This window comes from Oryzias melastigma, linkage group LG22, assembly GCF_002922805.2.
Source record: "Oryzias melastigma strain HK-1 linkage group LG22, ASM292280v2, whole genome shotgun sequence".
In the NCBI taxonomy this organism is placed as follows: domain Eukaryota; kingdom Metazoa; phylum Chordata; class Actinopteri; order Beloniformes; family Adrianichthyidae; genus Oryzias; species Oryzias melastigma.
In genome coordinates, this window is record NC_050533.1 from 16,664,387 (window position 1) to 16,685,086 (window position 20,700).

Consider the following 20,700-nt stretch of genomic DNA (forward strand, 5'->3'; position numbering starts at 1 on the left):
AGCAAACTGAGCCATCCAGCTGCCTCTTTTACCAATAATGTGACCAGCTTTTACAGTAGAATTAGCTTTTTATGTAATAATCTTTTTTTTCTTTAAACATCCAGAATTTTTTTCCTTGAAAATCTCTGTCTCCATGTTGAAGAATGACAGTTCTCTCAACCTACCAGAGATCCTAAGAAGTAGGAAGATCAGCAAACAGGTGGAATTACACCCACACCTCCTTATCCGTTTTTTTTCTTCTCGCTAAACAAAAGCTCTATTGGGATTTTCATATTCTCTGGTGTTGCAATCTCTTTATGACTGTCTTCATGTTGCATTGGAGGTAAATCGGGAAATGCTTGAGTGCATTTAACAAAAAATTCAGTGGTTTCTTCAGTTCATCTTTGCAGGGTTTTTTTGATTAAATAGTATATTTTGTCCAGGTTGTTTTTCAGCAACATTTTTGTTGAGCTCTTGCGGCCAGAATTCTTGTTAACCAGCCAAGAGAGGCTGGAGTAGAAAAAAAGAAAATGTGTTTTTTTGTTTGTTTGGTGGGTTGTGATGACTTTCATATCTCTTTAACATTGTGCTGCTGTCGTTCTATTGCTCAAGCAAAACACGATTTTTGTATTTGATAGCATTCATGACATTTTGGTAAAATTAGCTCTGCATATGATGCAGCTCGTAAATTTTTTAAATACTTTTTCAAGTTATTTTAATCATCTATATGCACATTTTTTAAAGTTGAATGGCTAAATCTTCAACAGTAGAAGAGCAATTTACGATGATTTCTACCAGACGGGGATCCGACATGGCTTTGTATAAATTAACTTTTGTTTTTTTTTGCCAAATTTAATAAAACATTAACACAAAATGTGATGAAAGTCATCAGCTAAAGCATTTAGCTTTGCATTTATATACTGCATATACATTTGCTTTTTACTGACTCATCATTGACAGGTACAATTGGGGTTATTGTGAAGTTTCCTGGTGCAGTCTTACTTTGAGGCTTTGCCCTGCTCACCATAGCAACGATCGACCAATCAAATCAACTGTTGCTGTTGTGGCAACAATTCAAATTTATTTGCATTCATTGGCTATTAACTTTTAAAGAGCTGAGGGATAGTTTTATATGTCCCATTTTACCCGATGACCCATTTTATATTATGTCAATTTAGCAAATTCCTATTTTTATTTTGTTGGATTATTTCAATACATGTAGAAATAATGAAGAATGACATTATTTTTCCAGTTTTTATTTTTTACTTTACTTGGATTTGATCTAAGTAAATGTTTTTCTCATTTGTGTTTAGCATACCTTTGTATTTTTTTTATTATTATTATTTTAAAGTATTAATAAGTTGATAAATTGTTTTTTGTTTTTTTAGCCTGAATAAAAAGTTGTTCACCACTGGTTTGCACAGGTGGAAAAAGTTGACCTTAGCTGACACAACCCTTTATTTTATCTGAGCTGAATAAAAAGCAAAACCTCAGACGAAAGAAAGTTGAAATCATGACTAACCTGAAAGCATTATTTTCTTTTGTGTCCTCTCTACAATGGGGTGACCTCCCTTCATTGTGAACGGTTGAGGGCGGCCGCTGAATCCACAGGTCTCCGTCAGCCTGACTGTGCCCTCCAGTGGACGCGCCGAGCCTGATGCCGCCGTTCAGCCATGTTCCTCTGGCGTCAGCGCGGGGATTAAAACCACGCTTCTTTTTTGATACTTGATCGGGAAGCTTCCTGGAGTAAACATCCCCGCAGGGACGGAGCTCACTTCGATGCATCTGCATGGCAGCAGGAGCGAGCGGCTCTCCGGGATGAGGACACAGCGCGGCGGCGGCGCGTCCTGAGCCGCGCGAGACACGAAGATTACGCGCAGAACTAAAGTTCGGAAGGATTTATTGTTCAGCTTTAAGGGGGTCTGTATCTGTTTTTATTGTATTTTCAAATAATTTGAGAGCAAAAAGCGGAGTAAATGACTTACTGCGTGTTTTTTAAAAACACGTTTTTGGATGAAAGTTTGGCACCAACATTTGAACGCGCAAAAACAAAACTTTAATGTTTATTTGTGCCGATGAAAGTGTTATGGGTATCCAATTTCAGCTTGTTTTTGCGCATTTCTGAACTGAAAACACATTTAGTTTTCTCAGCTGGGGGTCACATCTAGTGTTCCTACTCGGCTTCCGTAAAATTTAACCCTAAAAAATGTTCTCCTGCCAAACAGATAGAGGTGTTATCTGCATAAACCCCACAAAAACTAATGTCAATTAGTTATAGTCACAAATGTAGTCGCTTCCTCTGCTTGTAAAGCGCTAATGTAGTGGATGTCCTGTGCGCATGCGCGTAGGTGACCTCTGACTTGAGGTCTGGACCTGAGGCACCTGCAGGGCCACATCACTGCAGCAGAATGGGCAACTTTTCCAGCAAGGACAATCACGGACCCGTAGGTGAGTCAGCAGCAAACACACATCATTCTGGTTAGATTTTCTGATGAAATCAACTGTAACTTAATAGATTTTACATTTTTAGAACCAAGTCCAGATCTTATGTTTTGAGGTAATTTATTTACAGCCACATATGAAAAGTTGGGAGAGTGAAATCAGGAGGGATCATGAAACTGAAAGCAACAAAAGTGACATCATGTGTGGCTGCAGGAGTCTTGGCAGCCCTCCTGCGTGTTGCTCCGTGGCTGGTCATTCTCCTCGCGTCCCTGTGCGAGCCGTTCTTGCCCCGCCTGGCCAGCTGTGATGAATCGGCAGAATTCCCCAGCTGAGTACAAGGGCAGCAGATTAATCATAAGAAGCAGTCTGACACACACTCGCAGAGGCCGTATAGTCACACACATATACTGTATATCCTCTCTTGTTCAGTTTATCGGCCACCCATGCAGATCCCTGAGAGAGCACTTCAGGGTTTGGAGTGCAGAAAATAGCAGTGGAGCAGCATGAAGTTTTTTGGGCCTTGAAGCAAGTGATACATCGTTCGGTCATGTTCGACTGTTGCTCCAACATCACTCATAAGAAATTATGGAAGAAAAAAAGCTTCAGTGAGGGGTTTTTGACCAAACTAGGAAAAGAAAGAAAGAGACAACATTCCCATTGGCTCCCTGATTTTCCAAGTTATTGCCGGTGCCACACTGTGGTAGGTAGGGGGGAGTGTTAAGCCCAAAAAAGTATAAATCCGTAGTGTCATTTTGTTATTTTTAGAAATGTATCTTACACATTTATTCAACTTGGTTGAAGTCTCTGTCTGGACACAATGGATGAGCAGTTCAGGAGGAATGTCTGTATGACGGCATTCATCTTCAGGGGCGTGGTCTGGATGTTCAGCTGGTCAGTTGGAGCAGTGTTATTCTGGCCGTCCCACTCAATGGTGTGGTCAGTGAGAACATGCCAGACTGTTGAGGCCAGAACAAGTTGCTTCACTGTGTTTACCCGTCGTTTTACACTCTCTTTCTCTCTGACGGGTGCGTTTCAATTGATTTGTGTCGTTTGGGTGAGGAACACCTGACGTTTAGTTTGCCTTCAAATATCTTTTTTTTGGTGCTAGCTCCTCATCATGTAAGGATGTTGATATCATCTGTTGATAGATACTAAAAAGGTAGTCATTTGCCATTTAGACTAGGGTCACATATCCCAAAGTTTATCAGCAAGTTTGACAGGCGGCCACATGGCGACATTTCTAAGCACGGTCTTATTTTTGCACGCCACGATGGCCGTGGATGTTTTAAGAAAAATCTAAAATTCTACGCCAACTGGACAATTTTGCTCTAAAAGTTGACATCGGTAATGACAGACATCAAACTTTACAATTCCTATAAACAGAAGGATGAAGCGACACTTAAAGGGGTGCACGGTATGAGGACAACTTGTGATGTGCGATATTTGTGCCGCAATAGCTTGCAAAACACAAACAAATATGGAAACTTAAAACAATTACTGCATCATTTCAATTTCACTGCAACAGCTATACTTAAAGAGAGTCGGTACAAGTTATTTTGCTAGTTGAGGAGACAAGTAAGAACTTGTATGTCAGGGAACGACAACAAAGAACCTTTCTGGTAGTGCTGGCCAAAACTAATTTGGACAACAATTGGGAATAATGTAGATTGTGTGTGTTTTGACTTTTTGAAATCATAATGGTTTCTATGTCTATGTATGGGTGTAGACATTTACAGTCGCTTGAACACACATTGTCAAAGGTGGCGTGAGCGTAGCTTAATGAATGCTAAAGCTGCTAGTATGGAGTTTGTTTTCTAAAGGAACTATTGACCAAGAAGGAAAATAAGTTAGTTTAAAGAAAATGTTCAGGAGTGCCAATCCAATGACCATAATTTTTTGCACTTTCTCACAGCGGTTTGTTCATTTTTTTTCTTGGTTTGTGCTTCTTTGGGGTTACAGGATTACTTGGGAATATTTGGCCTCTTTTACTTTTGCACACGTGCTGAATAGCACCAGAGTTCACTTGCAAAGGGCCAAAGACCCTTATCATTAGTCAGGTTGGGTTTTTTTTGGGACCACACCAGAGTTTAAACAAGAACTAAACCTACTAATCTAAAGGGACTGTTTGACGAAACAGTCTGTGTCCAAGTTTCCTCATTCCTCCTTGGTCCCTAAAATGCTAAATGCAGGACTATTCAGTAACCTGGGTTTTAATGTAATTTGGAAACACACTTACTACTTTTTTTTATTCCAATTATGACTTCACCTATTTGAAAAAGTAAAACTAAGAATTGCAGACATTTTACTAAGACTATTATGAATCCATTGTGTTCTGATGATAAAAATTTGAATCATCCATCCATCCACCTTATCTCTTACAAAGTCATAGGGCTGCCATAGCCTAATCAGACTACTGTTGAGCAAAGGCGGAGTACACTTTGGGCAGGTCTAGGTTGACTTTAAAAATGTAAATTTAAACATTTTTTTTTCATATGACAAATTTGTTCAAATGCAGTGCATTGTGCTCTATATTTGCCAATCTCGTGACCATCAGTAAATTCTATTTTTTTGTTGAGGCTTCTGAGAAATTTAGATTTTAGAACTGTAGATCAGGACATGCCAACAAAATGGAGAATGCCTTATGACTAAGTAGTGAGTAGTGAGGGAATTCAGACACAAATACGCTCTGTTGTTGAACACCTCAAGTGTAAATGTGCCCTGACATTTGAAGAGGGTGGTCACAGGTTTTTTTTTCCTTCTTTTTTAGCAGATAAAGTTGGGTCTACCTTTCTGCCAAATGGATTTAATGTATTATATTTATTGATGGTCTCGTAAAAAAAAAAAAAAAAAAGCTCACAAAATATCAGTTTTTTTCTGTTGAACCAAATTGTTTCCTTTTTTATGGACAGAACATCATTATATATGTAGAGGTAGAAAATCTTAAAAAAACTTTTGGTTTCATGCATTTATTTTGTCTGCAGGCACCCATGTAGAGAACTTCCACACACCACCCTCTTCTCCACAGAGTGATGGGGTTGGATTCTGCCCCAGTCCTGCCCAGCTTCAAGCTTCATCCTCACCTGCTGCACCAGCCGGCACATCAAGTGGAAAGAAGTCACAACTCAGCCCCCCAGTCTCTCCCAGGACTCCCATTCCACCCCCCGACTGGAGTCCCCCTCCACCAGCTAGTCCCAGAGTTAACCCCTTGCCCAAGACGTCAGGAAGCGCGTTTGGAGGTAGAGGACGGTCTAGTTTGGGGAGGAATGGAGCTCTTCCTCCGAGTTCTACTTCAAGAACTTTGCCCTCCCCTGTAAAGAGTGTGGCCATTAGCCCAATAAAGAGTCCTTCCTCGGTGTCCACTGCTGCACCGGTTACCAGCTCTGTGGGGCAGAGCTTGAAGGAAAGAGACGGTGGTGAGAAGCAGCCTGTGGCACCAGTGCCTGAGGATACGAACAGCCAGGATCAGGAGCTGGTGGAGTTGTTGAAAGAGTGTGTATCAACGTTGGGAAGTTCTTCATTGCAAGACGGGACTCCAAGAACAAAAGGCAAGCCAGCAATGAATTTATTAGCATATTTTCTACCTGTTTTCCCACACATGGTATATTTTCATCCTTCATCTTCTTCTTCTTTTTTTTTTTAGAGATACTCAAACATCTGCTGACAGAGGTGAAAAGCTTAAAGACTACTTTACAGGTGAGCGGAGTTTAAAACTTTTATATACAGTCATATTTTCTGAGGTGGGGTTGCACTGGGGTGTAGTGGTTAGCACTTCTGTCTCATAGTGGGACGGCTCTTTTTCTTCCCGCCATCTTTTTCGATACAATACACAGGCCAATATTGCGATAACAATACATTTCTTCAATGCATTGTGCAGGCCTACAACATTTGATTTTGTGGATATGTACACTAAAGGAAGCTATCCATGACTTTTGGCAGATCTCATGACCTTTCGGCCTCAAGATTACACCAGCACACCCATTCTGTCACCCCCCCCCCTCGTCACAATAGAGCCTGGCCGGGCCCTGCTCGGCCCCATGGGAGCTCAGCTTTACTAATTAAAGTCTTTCCTGTCCTCTGCCTCTCCTGAGAGGCCCCGAAGGAGGAGAATCACAGAGCATCTTCTGTAAGATAGTGTTGACAGTTATAGCTCCCTTTGAAAGTAAAGTAGATTGGATCTCATCGTAGGAAAACACCTAATAAGGGAAGACTTGAAAGACAAATCTCTTCCTCGAGCTGCAGTTAAAAGGGATTCCTCTCTGCAGCTTTTATGTTGCATAAATAAAATTCAGCACTCGGTTGAGAAATCTCTCCGTATTCTTCAGAGTATGATACAGTATTTGGTAATTTCCTGTTGGTCGTCCTGTTAGAATTCGGGACACTCCCTTATGAGGATTGTAGCTGGAGGCTCCCAGTTTCCTTTGTGCCTGTCAGAGATTACAGCAGCTGGAATAAACTGGAACACAAAGACTCCTTTCCATCTGCAGGTTTTTTACAGTAGTAAAAATCCTCACTTTTCACTTGTTTTTGAGCCAGCTTTATAGCAAATCTCAGTATTTGTCATACTTTTCTTCATCCCCTTCCATTCCCTAAAAAGGTGCTCAGAAACATAAGCCTGGACGCAGGTCATCTAACCTCGGAGCGACTGTGGTAAGGCCCTCTGTTATGGAAATAGGAGCAATTCAACACCGTGTTTACATGGGCTCTCTGTAGGGTGATATGAGCTAGTGAAGCTAGACGGAATGAGCCCTCTTGCTCTGCTCTGCCATTCCAAATCTGTGTTTGTGGAGAAAGGAATTGCAGAATGGAGGTGGGGGTTCACATTCAGCTGTCCAGGACACAAAACCTGTTTTGTTTTGTGCTGTGCGGTGAGGCAGCGGGGGCTGCAGGCTGCAACTTTACTGATCGACGAGGAGTTTTTGTTGTGTGTTTGGTGCATTTAAAAAGCCACTTACATGAAAATCATCTTTTTTGTATTTTTAACATGTTTTTTGCCATTTTTCTTCATGATGGAGGACATATATACACAATATAACTGTGAAAATATCTTTTTTTTTTTTAAATTATTTAAAGGGCCAATACCATGATTTTCTTTAGCCATTCAGAGTAAACTATATCCATATAAAAGAGCTAATATTACCTTACACTAAAAAACAAATTATTTATGAAATATGAGTTATTTTTGTGGACTTTTTTTTTATACCCGGAATCAAAACGACTCATTCTATGAGGCACCGCCTTTCGCTCCCTGAGGGTGACGTCAACCAGATGGAAATTTCAGGATTTATTGAAATGACATGTAATCTCTGTATCAAAAATCCTCTACTCTTTCATACAGATCCATTTACCTTTCTGCCATTGCTCCATAATCCACATTTAAACCAGTTCTCCCAATTCATCGCTCGCTTTTTCCTCCAGGAAATAGTCTCCTCCCTTTCTCCTGCTGTCTTCCCAATGTCCCCCGTCTGCTTGTGCCATTCTCAGATATGTTTAGGATCAATCTCAACATGTTTTGCAGATTTCTCACCAGCTCATAAGCTCCTATGCGACTGCAAGAAGTTTGAATGCTAAACTGAATGAGCTTTTCTTGGCCAGCTGCACACGCTCACAACACAGACAGCATGCTGTGCATGAGCAGGAGGGGAGGGGGGCGGGGAGGTCACAAAGCTAGCTGATCACCGCTAGCTCGAGCTGCTAGGTTTGTTCATGTTAGCCTGGGGTTGTCTCACTCTGTGATGTCAGATCGTGAGGACCCACTCGTTTTCGTGGGTATGGGAGGGGCTGCTGCCAAGAGTGCAGTTTTTAGAGAACTACTCAGAAATTCGTGAACGGATCAAAATACCACTTTGAGGTTATAGTTGGGAATGAACGATATAATGCACTTAATGTAAAAAAAGTAAAATTTTTGTGGTATGGCCCCTTTAAATAGTTGTGAACCAGGACCAGATGGGGGTGTAGAAAAGGTCAATTTGACGATCTATCCCGATACTTCATTTGGCGACACTTCCATCGATTTAAAATGCTGACATGGCGATATTTAATTAAATATTCAATTGTGATGAATTTGCTTGGGTGAAAGCAACTTGTATATGAGATAAAGTTGTAGTGCATAGCACTGAGATTATTAGATAAAATTAATGTTACCATTTATTACTACAAATTAATATTTGGGCAGGTTTTTTTTTCCTAAATCATGCTCAAAATAGTGAAAAATTGTTCTCTTACAATCTTGGGATATATCGCGAAACATATTGTATCGTGAGCTGGGTGCTGCAATATATATTGTATTGTCAGGCTCTTGCCAATACACACCCTTGGGAGCAGACAAAAATGTGATCGGAAAAGCTTGTGTGTGAGACATAGAAGCTACTACGGCAAGCCACAAGCTTCCTGCTCCACTCCATACTGATGCATCCATTTGTAGACGACTAGATCCATCTACGTCTTTGTTTAGCTGGCATCTGGCTCCAAACTGGACGGCTGGATAGCTTTGTTTATGCTCACCATTTTTGTTGCACCGCTAATGCTAGGTTGGAGGCATGAAAGGGTGTAAGTTAGTGGGAGAGAATGTAAACGGATCAATGTTGGGAAGGGGGCAGGCTTACTCCACACTTACAATCCCGCCCACAACTCAGAGGCAAAATTCTGATAACAATAAAACTGCCGCACTACAGAAACTATGTCCTAGAAAACGCCACAGGTTTTTGATTTAGATCAATAGATCAAAACATGATCGGACTGGGACTTTTTTTCTTTTTGCATCGTCTTCTTGTTCCATAGTAAATATATTTCCCTTTCTTTATCATATAAACAGTTATTAATCTTTCTCTTTCTTTAGCACTTGACTTATCTCCAGTTTTCTGTTTGTACTTAGTTATTCATTCTTTCATCTGCTGACTTGACACCTTGTTTTACTTTTCTGATCTGACTCAATGTTTTCTCTTTCTGTAAATAAAGTTGCTATGACCCCTAAAGACCCATTCCATCATCATCTGAGCTCCTTTAATAGCGTTCCCATTACGGAGACGTACATGACGTTCATCTATTAGTCTACAAGTGGATGCATCAGAATGGAGCAGGAGCTTGTGGTGGCCGAAGTAGCTTCTGTGTCTATAAGCTTTTTCCAACGCTTTCAATAAAGAAAGATTCAGAAATGCAATTTTAAGATTCCTTTTCTTAATATATGTTATCCATCATGAGAAAATGTCACAAGGACTTGTTTCACTAGATTGGGTCTTGAAATTCCTTCACCTTCTTCTCATCAGGCGGACTTTTTGCAGAAGTTTCCGTCCTCCTTTCTCCACGTTCACTCTCCATCTGTCTGTGCTTACGTGCATGACCAGCCTTCAGCTTCTTAAGTCAGAGAAAACAGTCCAATTATAGAGAAGAGGGGAGCTGGTTGTGTGTGTGTGAGGCTGGTCAGGTTCAGGCTCCCGACCACTGATTTCAAAGCCCTGCTTTAAAATCAGCTCCAGGTGATTGCTTCTGGAGCTTGACCTCCAGCGTCTCTCTGCTCCCTGTTGTAGTTGCTACACTGCCTCTGAAGCCTCAGAAAGAGCTTCTATCTGGATGTCACTCAGGCTGGTTATATGTCTAACGGGTAGATTCCCCCGATAATCCAGAACAGTCTGAATACACCCAAAGCGGTGTAAAAGCGGTGCAGTTCCTGGTCCATCTTTTGAGGTGGTATTGGTTCGTTTCCAATCGGACATGGCTTTGGTTTTCTAAGTTTTTTCAGTCTGAGTAGACTCCTTGCTTAGAGTGGAACAACTGCACTAAAACGGCCAAAATTTGGCACGACGGGATGTAAACCGAGTAGGAAACAACTGTTAACATGATATATATTTCTTCTCACATAGTTTTTCTGACAATCTAAACTCTTATCAGCCTACCTTCTTAGCCGCCATCTCCTCAGTAACGACCTTGCAGCATACTTCCACCATACCAAAAAGTAAAAACTCTTGTCTTGACGTTTATGCAGATGTTCAAATTTGGGCAAAATATAAAGCTTGAATAGGGCTCACAGCAAGAAGGGATTTGGGACCTTTCTGTGTGAAGTTTGCATGTTCTCCCCGTGCATGCGTGGGTTTTCACCGGGGACTCCGGCTTCCTCCCACCGTCCAACAACATGCTTCATAGGTTAATTGGTGACTCTAAATTGCCCCTAGGTGTGAATGTGAGAGTGGATGGGTGTGTGATTGAGGCCCTGTGACAGACTGGCGACCTGTCCAGGGTGAACCCCGCCTTCGCCCATCAGCAGCCGGGATAGGCTCCGGCACCCCCGCGACCCCGAAAGGGACAAAGTGGTCAGGAAAATGGATGGATAAAGCTTGAATAACTGAACTATCTCGACAAGGATTCCAAAGCTTCAAACTTCCATTATTGTTTCTCTTGTTGCTTTGCCCCACCCTCATAATCCCTGGGCAATGACTGAAGAGATCTTTAGTCATGTGGTTTTGTTCACAGGTTTTGGTTCAAAACAATAATGTCCGGTTGAAGGCAGTCTGAATACAGACCAAACACAAGGTTCAGGACTCGGACCAATGGACTTTTGCATTCTAAATACACGTTTAGTTTGTCAGGAATGATCCGTGCTGGATTGCACGCTGTTGACTTTTTGTCTACATGTTCCTTGTGAATCTAATTTCCGACCATTAATCCTGCTCTCTAACGCTATTTTCCCGTGTCACATGAGGATTCGCTAGGGTCAGAACCAAACGTGTCCTGCTGCGTCTAGAGGTACGTTCTCACGCTTTTAGAGTGCAGTCTGTAGGTTGGGGAAAAGTGAAGTGCTTTTACAGAGCTGGGAAGTTTCCCTGGGCTATAGGACGAGTGGGTGTTGAGGTAAACTTGGGATAGATGCTTGGAAGACGCTTTTTCCAAGCGTTTCACAACGGACTTCTCAGGAATTGCGTTGAAGACAGTTGTGCGCCTGTCGAAGCTCGACGCTGCAGCTGGTCCTGCAGCGAGGCATGAGGTCAAACGTACAGGGACTGAGTGTGTGCAAAAAAAAAAATAAAAAAAATAGACAATCCACACCCTTATCTCAACGTGAACCGAGGAGTGCCCCTTCCTGTTTTCTTGAGCTAACACGCTCTAGTTGGAGTGTCAACATCCAGATAAGAAAGACACTAAGAAGAGAACTTCCTGCCAGACCCCAGTGAGTGTTTTAGAGCTTTTTTTTTTTTTTTTATGTAGGTCAAACAGACGACTGCAGACGAGAGGAACTGTTCCTTTCATGTTGTCAGGCAGATCACAACAATGTGGTGCGAGAATCAAAGGGGTGCATGTGTGGGAGTGGAGGAAAGGAATATGAAATGTGTGTGTGCGTCCAGACTAATCAGGTCCAGCTGCGGTCTTGAGTCACTGGTCAGATGAGGGAGCGACTTGGCGCAGACATGTCCTCCTCCTCCACATCTCTATCCATTCTTCATCTAATTACCAGCATTTCCAGCCCCTCTGCTCCTCTGCATTCCAGGACTCCCAGCCTCTAAGCTTGTTGTCTCCATTCTCATTTTAAAATCCTTCTGTCTTTTTTGCTTTAATTTTTGCCTTTTGTTTAGTTAATTCTGTTTGGTTTGAAGTTCTGATGTGTGGTGGGAATGTTTGCTCATGCCTGAAAGCAAATATATCAAAAGACAAGTGAAAACGTTACACAGAAAGTAAAAACTACAGATCATTATCTCACAAAGCTGCGTGGATCCAAAAGGTGAAAAGAAGTTCTTGGGTGGAAGCCACAGTTACAGTTTCACCAAAAAGTTTCGCAATGTTTTCTTGGCTAGAGTGTTGTTTTAATTGCTTTTTCTTTTCTCTGGATGCCTCCAAACATGTCTGGGTTTGGATTTTTTCCCCAAAAATGAGGAAATATAAAAGCATAAAACCCCCAGAAGTCATGATTCAGAAATGAATTATTAGGGTTGATCTGCCAAAAGTACTACGCCTCAGCTCGGTTTAGGTCTGCTTCCTTTTTTATTCCCTTATTTCACAATAAATCATGTTGGTCTTGGCTTAATGTACTGTAATTGTTTCAAACAAGGTAAAAACAGCATATTTGAATTATGTTTTGCATAAAATGTACATCCTTTCTTATGTAAAATATAGTGTGAGCTAAAGTGATTTGGGATAAAACTGTTTTTATTTGAACTTTTGTTTTGGTTTTTCTACATGTTGTGCCAAGTTTCTCATGATGGACATTTATAAATAAAATTAAGATTAAAATAGTATTTCTTTGTTCAAAGTCTTAATGAAACACTGCCGCTCTACAGAAACTGTCAGAGAAGCAAAATATTTTTTTTATTTTGGCTAAAAACAGCATAATCATAATTAAAATAGATCAGAAGGGGATCGGAGTGGGACTTAAAGGGGCCATACCATGATTTTCTTAAGCCTTTCAGAGTGAACTATATTCATATGTATGATCATATATTACCTTTGGAACACAAAAAAACAAATTAATTATGAAATATTAGTTATATTTTACAAGTTTTTTCCTACCCGGAAGTAAAACGACTCGATTCCTGAAGCTCCACCTGCTGCTTTGTGTGGCTGCCGCCCATTTCATGACGCAAGCAGCGTGTCTGCATTTCTCCCACAAAAATATTCCAAACTTCTTCAAAGATGGATGCACATATGATATACCTGGCCATCACTACACTGCATCACAACAGGAATACACTCGACGTCTGCACGACTGTGCCCGACCGGAAGGGGGTTCTTAAAGGAGCCCCACGTCTAAAGTAGCAAACACCTGTTTGAGCTGGAATTTATTGAAGACAGGACACAACTAGGATTAGGGGAGAAATGTAGTATTGGTGTTAGTCTGGGGGCGGTGCTGGCAGAGCAGATTCTTCCATGCTTAGGTCAGCATGATTCCACCCGCTGGTTTTCGTGGGTATGGGAGGGGCTGCGCTGTTGAGCGCAGGTTTTTAGAGGATTACTCTTAAATGCTTGAAAGGATCAAAACACCACTTTGGGGTTCTTTGTAGTGAGGAGTGAGTAGAATTTCCATGGTAGGGCACCTCTAAAGGGTAACCAAACAGGGAAGTTGGAGGCTGACTCCACCCACAGTCAGAGGGGTGGGGTTGGGGAACAGGACTGTAATCATTACTGGAGCTACAGATCATGACGTGGATGGCTTTAAATTCAACTGTAATGCCTCGATGTAACCTTTAGAGGGCAGCACACAGACCGTTTTTTACTTTATTTTCATGAATTAAATAAGTTTACTTTAATTAGTCAAAAATATGGCAATGACCAAAAGACTGCTCTTCAGGGTTTGCCTGCACTTTAAAATGTTTTAATTTCTGATCCAGACGGAGCGGGAAGAATGGCTGCAGTTCCAAGGGGACCTCCAGGTGGCGGTGTCGGTGGCGGACCGTTTGAGAGCCGAGATGGAGGAAGAGCTGGTGGCTCTCCGAAAGGCCCACAAAGACACGGAGAGGGAGCTGGCGGCGGCCCTGCAGAGGCAGAAAGAGGCTGACATGCGGCTGGTGTCACTGCAGGGAGAGCTGAAAGAGAGCAGGCAGAGACTGACCACTCTAACCCGAGCCCCCGACAAAGGTGAGGCCCGGGATTCACGTCCGGCACTAGACGGACCCGGTGCAGAATCCAAATCCGAACACAGAGGAGGAAGTGAAAGAGGCCGGGGGATGGGAAGTAAAAGTCCAAGTGATGCTGGCGAAGCTGCGAGAATGGATTGTAAAGGTGTGACTAAGAGGTATCTCCGGAACGTAACCAATGAGGACAGAGATGGGAAGGATGTGCGGTCCAGTGAGACGCGAAGAGCGGTGACCTCAGAGAGGTCGAGGTGAATTTCAGTGTTTGCAATTTCAATTTCTGAAAGCTTTTTTGTGCTGCATTTGTCTGAAATTTCCAAACTTCTCCGTCCTTGATGCTTATTCTTCACGGCGTGTCTGTAGCTGTCCTTCAGCAGCGTACTCAGGGACAGTTTAATCATCAGCTGCTTTGTCATCGTTTTTTTTTTTTTGCTGCAGAAGTCTGTCCAGATTACCTGCCTCCTCCGACGCCGTCACCACGCAGAACGGATCAACTCAACCCAACTCTGCTTTAACACTTGAAACCCCAAAGGTGAGACGCTTCCTCCTTCAGGCTGCACATCCATCCACCTCGTTCCAACACCTTTGCTTCTGTCTTTTTCAAGAACTTTGGACAGCTAAGAGCTCGGAGAAGTTTAGATTGGCAGGACAGTCAGCTGAACAGCGATGCGGGTACGTGTACAGCATGGCGGCGTTTAGGCCTGAGATTATTCTGCACCTGTGAGATTTTTTAGGATTACAACTCTAACTGTGTTGCTTCACTTTTCAGGAAAGCGTGAGGAGTCTTTAAACAAGTATAACTCCGCTCTCACTGAGTTGCCGCACACAAAGTGAGTTCCAGACTCCCCTTATAAAACCCAGGATGCACTCCAATCTAAAACTGAATTGACTGTGTGAAAATCAATGATTTTATACCTCATCAGTATTGATATCGCTGTCAGATCCCAGGATGGTTTGAGCTTGCTGCTGCGTCGTCACGGAGGCTCAAAGAGGAACTCTCTGCTCCGCTGGTGTCAGAACCGAACCCAGGGCTACAAGGTGACTGATCCTATAAAGACCCATTCTCATGAAAATGGCATTTTGAACATGTTCTTGTAGCTTTTTTCCATGATGGAAGACATATTTAAAGACAATTACGCTTAAAATTGTGTCCTATGGAGGACCAGAAGGGACACATTGAAATAAATGTATATGTGATTAAATTAAATATGTCGATAATTATTTAAAATGCGCCGAACCTTCGTGAGCAAGTAGGCGGCGCCGTGGAGTTCCCGCAGACGTGGAACGAGAAGGATCTGTGACAGTTCACCAAAACATGTGAGTGAGGTGCCAGATAAAACCTGAAAAAGTTTAACAAACGCCGGAGTTTTGGGAGATAGAAATCGAGTTAGGCCCGCCCACATGATCTGAGTTAGGCCTGCCCACTGAGTTTGATGGTACCGTTTGACAGATAATGTAATAAAATGAAGTGCCCGGATCATGAAACCTTTCATTTAATCATTAAATCATGAAATAAATGTTTTTTAAATCATTTAAAATTCTTATTTAATAAAAGAAAATGCCACATTTAATGACACTTTATTTATTGCCAATTTTAAATAATTAATGACACATTCATTTTAAAATTTCAAAATAAATATATTTCAATTTGTCTCTTTGAGCCCACACTGGACTATGAAATAATTAAATATCTCATTAAATATTTAAATATGCTTTTTAATGGCCATTTAAATATTTTAAAGCCACAAATATTTAAACATTTATTTATTGATATTCAGTTTTATTTATTAAATGCCAATTTTAAATAATTATTGACACATTTATTTAATAATTTAATGATGTATGTGTTTATTTCATTTTGTCTTTTCTGGTTCTCCATCATTTTTGATAACTCTGATAATAGAGCAAAAGATGATAATAGTGTCTGCATTAAGGGTCCATGTCTCCTTCCTTCAGAACATTGACATCACTAACTTCAGCAGCAGCTGGGCGGACGGCCTGGCCTTCTGCGCCGTCTACCACACTTACCTCCCCTCCCACATCCCTTTCAGCACCCTCTCACCAGAGAACAAGGTAGATGAACATCAATCAGCTCGTGTTCCAGACAAAAAAAAAACAAAAAACTCATCAGCCTTTTGTTTGCAGAAAGAGAATCTCAGCCTGGCGTTCAAGACCGGAGAGGGTGTGGGGATTACTCAATCTCTGGTAAGAATCACAAGCGTCCAACACAACAGAAGCAGATTTCTCACAAGTTTGACCAAAGTTTTTATTCGACAGACGATAGAGGAGATGCTGCGAGCAGGTGGACCCGACTGGCAGAGGGTACTGAGCTACGTGGAGAGCATGTACCGCCACTTTGAGATGTGACCGCCATTTGTGGGTGTTAGGAGACCTAACACGAAAGATACAAGTATTATGGTACCTCTAATGCAACCTTCTCTTGGATGGCTTTAAATGCCTCCTTTGTAAGTTATAACATTGTTTATATCATCTTGGAAATATAATTATTTTAGGTAAACAGAACAGTTAATGCCACAAAAATGTACAAAAAATGTTATTTTTCTGAATTAGATTTAATTCAAATTGATAAATGCTCCTGATTAGAAACAAAATTAACTTTCTGACCACTAACGATAGAGATGTTTAGTTGCTGTACATGTCTCTACACTGGTACTTCATACTCAGAAAGTACTGTACTTCATAAAAGCTTTAACTTCACATGGTTTCAGCTGTAAAAATATTTGCCTTTCAGCTTTTATGTGTGGCCATTTCCAGTTTTTTCACTCACTCTGTAGACAATCACTTCTGTTTCATGCTTTGGTTGCATCAGATCGTTGTGCCCAGCTTTGGAAAAAGCCAAAAAAAAATCCACATCAGGAAGTCTGAAAGATTCCTGCCTGTTTCCCCTCTCAAAGTGCCTCCGTGTTCTGCCTGTGTGTGCGCAGGTCTAGTGTCCTTGCTTGTGCTTTGCAAAAATAATAAAGCAAAAGCGAATGCAGGCCCATACAAGCATGCACCTTCCATTTCAACATCACCTGAAGTCTCTCATGCATCCACACTCTCACACACCTGGAACTGCTTTGACATGAAGCCAGGTCTATTGCCAAAGCTGTACACGTCAAACTGTGGAAAAATGTGCCTTTGATTGTGAAATAAATGTATCTACTGTTAGAACACGATGCAAAAGCAATAAAGTGTTAAAATATCTCTATTAGTGTTTATTGTGGAGTTTACATTTGTGGATATGAACGGTTCTGAGTCACTGGTTTTCAGTCAATGAATGCCTATTTTAGGCCATGTCTTTTACTGCCCTCTAGTGGTCAAAAAATGTAATGCAGGAACATCACCCAGAGCAGAGGTCTGCAGCCTGTGACCCTTCTACCCCTCTAGCGTAGCTCTCTAGTTAAAGAAAAAAGTATTCAGTTTTTAAAAGTAATATAACTCTAACTTTAGTGAATTTATTCACATGCAGTTGAAGGACAGTACGTATCACAAGTCTTACTTAAACACTTTTTTCACATTTTTGTGTGTCTTGTTCCACAGAAAATCAATTGGAGGTTTATGTGACAAATTTTCTATTTTTTTTTTCCAAATTTAGGGATTTTATTTCATTTTTTTTTACAATTTATTTAACTTATATTTTACCAGGAGAATCAATTTAGAACCCTTTAGCTCTGATTTAATTTTAGACCTTAGATGAACCACAATCATTGCTGACGTTACACTATTATTACTACATGCTTGATATACAGTCGTGAAAAATTAGGACACCCAAAGTAAGTGATTAGCTCTGTTTTACAAACATGTTCATATATCAATGTCCAGTCTTATTTTGAAAAATTTTTTTAAAAGCGATTTTATAAAAATCAAACAAAAAATTCCTTTCATTCTACTCGGAGAGAAAAAAAATCATATTTTAAAGGAGGTCAAAGTTTGGACCTACTGCCTCCTAAAATCACATCATTGAGACTCTTTTTGTGACATCAACCAGTCCCTTAAATGTGTCTTAAATGTGAAGTGTCTAAACTCAAACATAAGCAGGAATTACATAGTTTTGAAATCACGTCATGGACAGTTTCAAATAGGCTTAAACATTTTGTTATGTCAAGTTAAATCACTTGGAACACTCAGTGATTTTCTAATTGATATTAAATGTGTCCAAACGTGTGAGAAAATAAACAGGCTTTCATAGGATGTCCTTATTTTTCCACATGACTGTACGTGACACAGGGTGTCTTTTATTTTGAAAGGAAGTCATGTGAAACTGAAGGCTATTTTCTCTTTACTGTTAATATTTTATTTATTTATTAAAAAAAATAGTTCATTCTATTTATCATAACAGTTAAATAAATACAAATGCTATTTTTTATTTTTATTTTTTAAGATTTTGTGGCTCGTACTGGGTTGTGTCAGTGAGAAACCAACCCAAATAACTCTTTAAGTGGTGAATGCTGCAGATTGCTGATCTAGTTGTTCAAATCCCATTAACGCCTTATTTTTTAAAACGAATAAATAACTACATTTACTTTAAACCTCAGGGATGACTGGCATTAGAAATTAGAGCTTTTCATTTGACAAATTGAAATACATACAGCCTCATTTGTCACCTTTTAAAATCCATCTTAAAGGTTCTTAAAATTTCAAAATTAAAGCCTTTTATCTAACACGCCTGATTTGTGAAGCAGCATCTGTTGTCAGGCTTCCGATTGCATCCCCAGGTGATTATTGTGTACCCAATCTCATAACAGCGTCTCCTTCAGGTGTTAAAGAAGCCTTTACAGCTTTCTCTGTAAATGAAGGAGAGCAGCTGGACCGGACCGGGAATTGTCAGAGTGACAGGTGAGACTCGTCCCCTCAAGGCAAAGGGCGAAAAGAACATGATGACAAATCCAGAGGAGCCAGATAACAATGGAGTTTTGGCACAAAAAAGGGGGTGGAGTTATCAAATGTTGCACAAACAAGTCACTTTATGTACAAGAAGTTTGGAGATTTGAAGCAAACGTGAGACGACTGGACAACATGGACCGGATCTGGATCCTCATTTGGATTGTTCCTGCTTTGGGTTTGAGTTCGTCCAAGTATGTGCTTATTTCTTTCTCCACATCTTCAGTCATGTCAGGACTGATCTTTAAAAGTCACTTTTCTTTGGTGTTGTAGCACAACAACGTTTCTGATCTCAGCTCCAGGGATGCTGCATGCCGGGGCCCCCACTCCGCTGGCTGTCACGCTCTTCTCTGACTCCTCTGCCAGCGTGACAGCTGAGGTGGAGCATGGCAACACCAAAATAGCTCTAACACAGAACATCCAAGGAGGTGACACTTCACTGATACTCAGATTTGATTTTCCTGAAGGCTTTTAAAGTTCAAAAAAACATTGTTTTGCTTTTTAGGTTCAACTAGTGTCGTTTATCTTCCTCCTGTGAGTCATTTTTTCAGTAAATAAAAGCAATAAAGAAGAAAGGATTTCATGTAAAAGTGTTTTTCATGTTCGCTCCAGCTTCCTGGCTCCATACCACACAACTCCCTCTTGAAGTTGAACGTTTGGGGCAACAAGGACAACCAGATCGTCTTTACCAACACCACCAACGTCACCTTCAGCCACAGGAACGTCTCTTCCTTCATCCAAACGGACAGATCCTCCTACAGGCCGGGCCACACCATCAAGATCAGAGTTGTGTCGCTCCAGCTGGATAACCATCCTTACAGAGGGAAATTAAAAATTTCTCTGCAGGCGAGTCACTATTCTCTGAATTTGGTGGAATTTCAGGTTCCTAAAAATGTATTTCTGAATGTTGGATCAGACGAGGGACTATATGAAGCTCAGAAAATATATTAGGCAGTAAATCCCCCAAATTATTAAAAAATAAAATTGAGATTTTGTTTTAAAATTAATGCGACACAATATGACTTCTGTATGATTATAATTCTAAAAAATAGTCCCTTGTGTAATATAACCTATTTTAAATATATTTTATTTGATTCCAAGTTATTTATTTTCCAACTCTTAGATCTTTAACATAATTAAATAGTTAAAAGCATGTTAGAAGAAGCCACATGTCTACAATAACTAGAATAAGGAGCATCATATGGCAAAAAGAAAACAACACATCAATATGTTTTTTCTAAGATAATTGTTTCTATAATGGTGCGTTTTGCAGAATTAAAAGGTTGAGCTTAATGGTATCATTCTGATAATATAAATTATTCAAACACTTCCTTATATTTACAGTTTTTTGAATAACTTTATTGAACAACATACAACAAACATACATCAGCGAGTATTCCTAAATAAGGAAATTTGATAACAATTTATGACAACGATGCGATTGGGACATAATTAGGAAAAAAAGAACAATTGCAAGATAAAGAAAAAAAAATAACTAAATAATTTTGAAAGACAGGACATTACTCAAACTAAAAAGCACAATTATTTTCTAGTGTCATAAACCTTGGATGAATTAATCTTTTTAACATGTTTATAAAACTGGTAGATCTGTATTATAAATCCAGTGAATTTTGGAGACGTTTTTGTTTTTACTCTACACTTTAGACTGGAGAAGTAACACATTAACAGAATTTTCTACTTTTTTATCATCAGAGTTAAAATATGTAATAATTTGTTTTTTATCTTTACATTATAAACCATTATGGGGAGGACTGATAAACTGTTTAAGGGGTTGAACAAAACTGAGGGACATGATCAAATGTATCCAATTTATTTAAAAAAA

At 40.4% G+C, this 20,700-nt stretch overlaps 2 protein-coding genes across 4 annotated transcripts; both read left to right on the plus strand.

The window, feature by feature from the left end:
* The first annotated feature begins 1,339 nt into the window (after positions 1-1,339).
* si:ch211-195o20.7 (cytospin-A) lies at positions 1,340-17,180 on the plus strand. Of its 3 annotated transcripts, none has more exons than XM_024277887.2 (12): positions 1,340-1,899; positions 2,328-2,427; positions 5,403-5,966; positions 6,062-6,114; positions 13,731-14,224; positions 14,412-14,505; positions 14,579-14,645; positions 14,743-14,803; positions 14,897-15,011; positions 15,930-16,046; positions 16,119-16,178; positions 16,237-17,180. In XM_024277887.2, exons 2-12 carry the CDS (start codon positions 2,388-2,390, stop codon positions 16,255-16,257), a joined length of 1,686 nt encoding a protein of 561 aa, XP_024133655.1. In that variant the 5' UTR covers positions 1,340-1,899; positions 2,328-2,387; the 3' UTR covers positions 16,258-17,180. The 3 variants fall into 3 exon arrangements, with proteins under 3 accessions (XP_024133655.1, XP_024133638.1, XP_024133647.1); XM_024277870.2 differs by having other exon boundaries at positions 1,341-1,899; positions 16,251-17,180; XM_024277879.2 differs by having other exon boundaries at positions 1,341-1,899; positions 14,915-15,011; positions 16,251-17,180.
* Positions 17,181-18,795: 1,615 nt separating this feature from the next.
* On the plus strand, positions 18,796-19,880 carry LOC118598024 (CD109 antigen-like). Its single transcript, XM_036210048.1, has 4 exons — positions 18,796-19,051; positions 19,131-19,285; positions 19,363-19,391; positions 19,470-19,880. Exons 1-4 carry the CDS (start codon positions 18,882-18,884, stop codon positions 19,806-19,808), a joined length of 693 nt encoding a protein of 230 aa, XP_036065941.1. The 5' UTR covers positions 18,796-18,881; the 3' UTR covers positions 19,809-19,880.
* The last annotated feature ends 820 nt before the right edge of the window (positions 19,881-20,700 follow it).

Coding starts and splice junctions, on each gene's coding strand:
- si:ch211-195o20.7 (XM_024277870.2), top strand. CDS start 2,388: ATGGGCAACTTTTCCAGCAAGGACAATCACGGACCCGTAG. Junction 14,804..14,896: donor ACTGAGTTGCCGCACACAAA/GTGAGTTCCAGA, acceptor ATACCTCATCAG/TATTGATATCGCTGTCAGAT. Junction 16,179..16,250: donor TGGGGATTACTCAATCTCTG/GTAAGAATCACA, acceptor TTTATTCGACAG/ACGATAGAGGAGATGCTGCG.
- LOC118598024 (XM_036210048.1), top strand. CDS start 18,882: ATGGAGTTTTGGCACAAAAAAGGGGGTGGAGTTATCAAATGTTGCACA. Junction 19,052..19,130: donor TTGGGTTTGAGTTCGTCCAA/GTATGTGCTTAT, acceptor TTGGTGTTGTAG/CACAACAACGTTTCTGATCT. Junction 19,392..19,469: donor GTGTCGTTTATCTTCCTCCT/GTGAGTCATTTT, acceptor TGTTCGCTCCAG/CTTCCTGGCTCCATACCACA.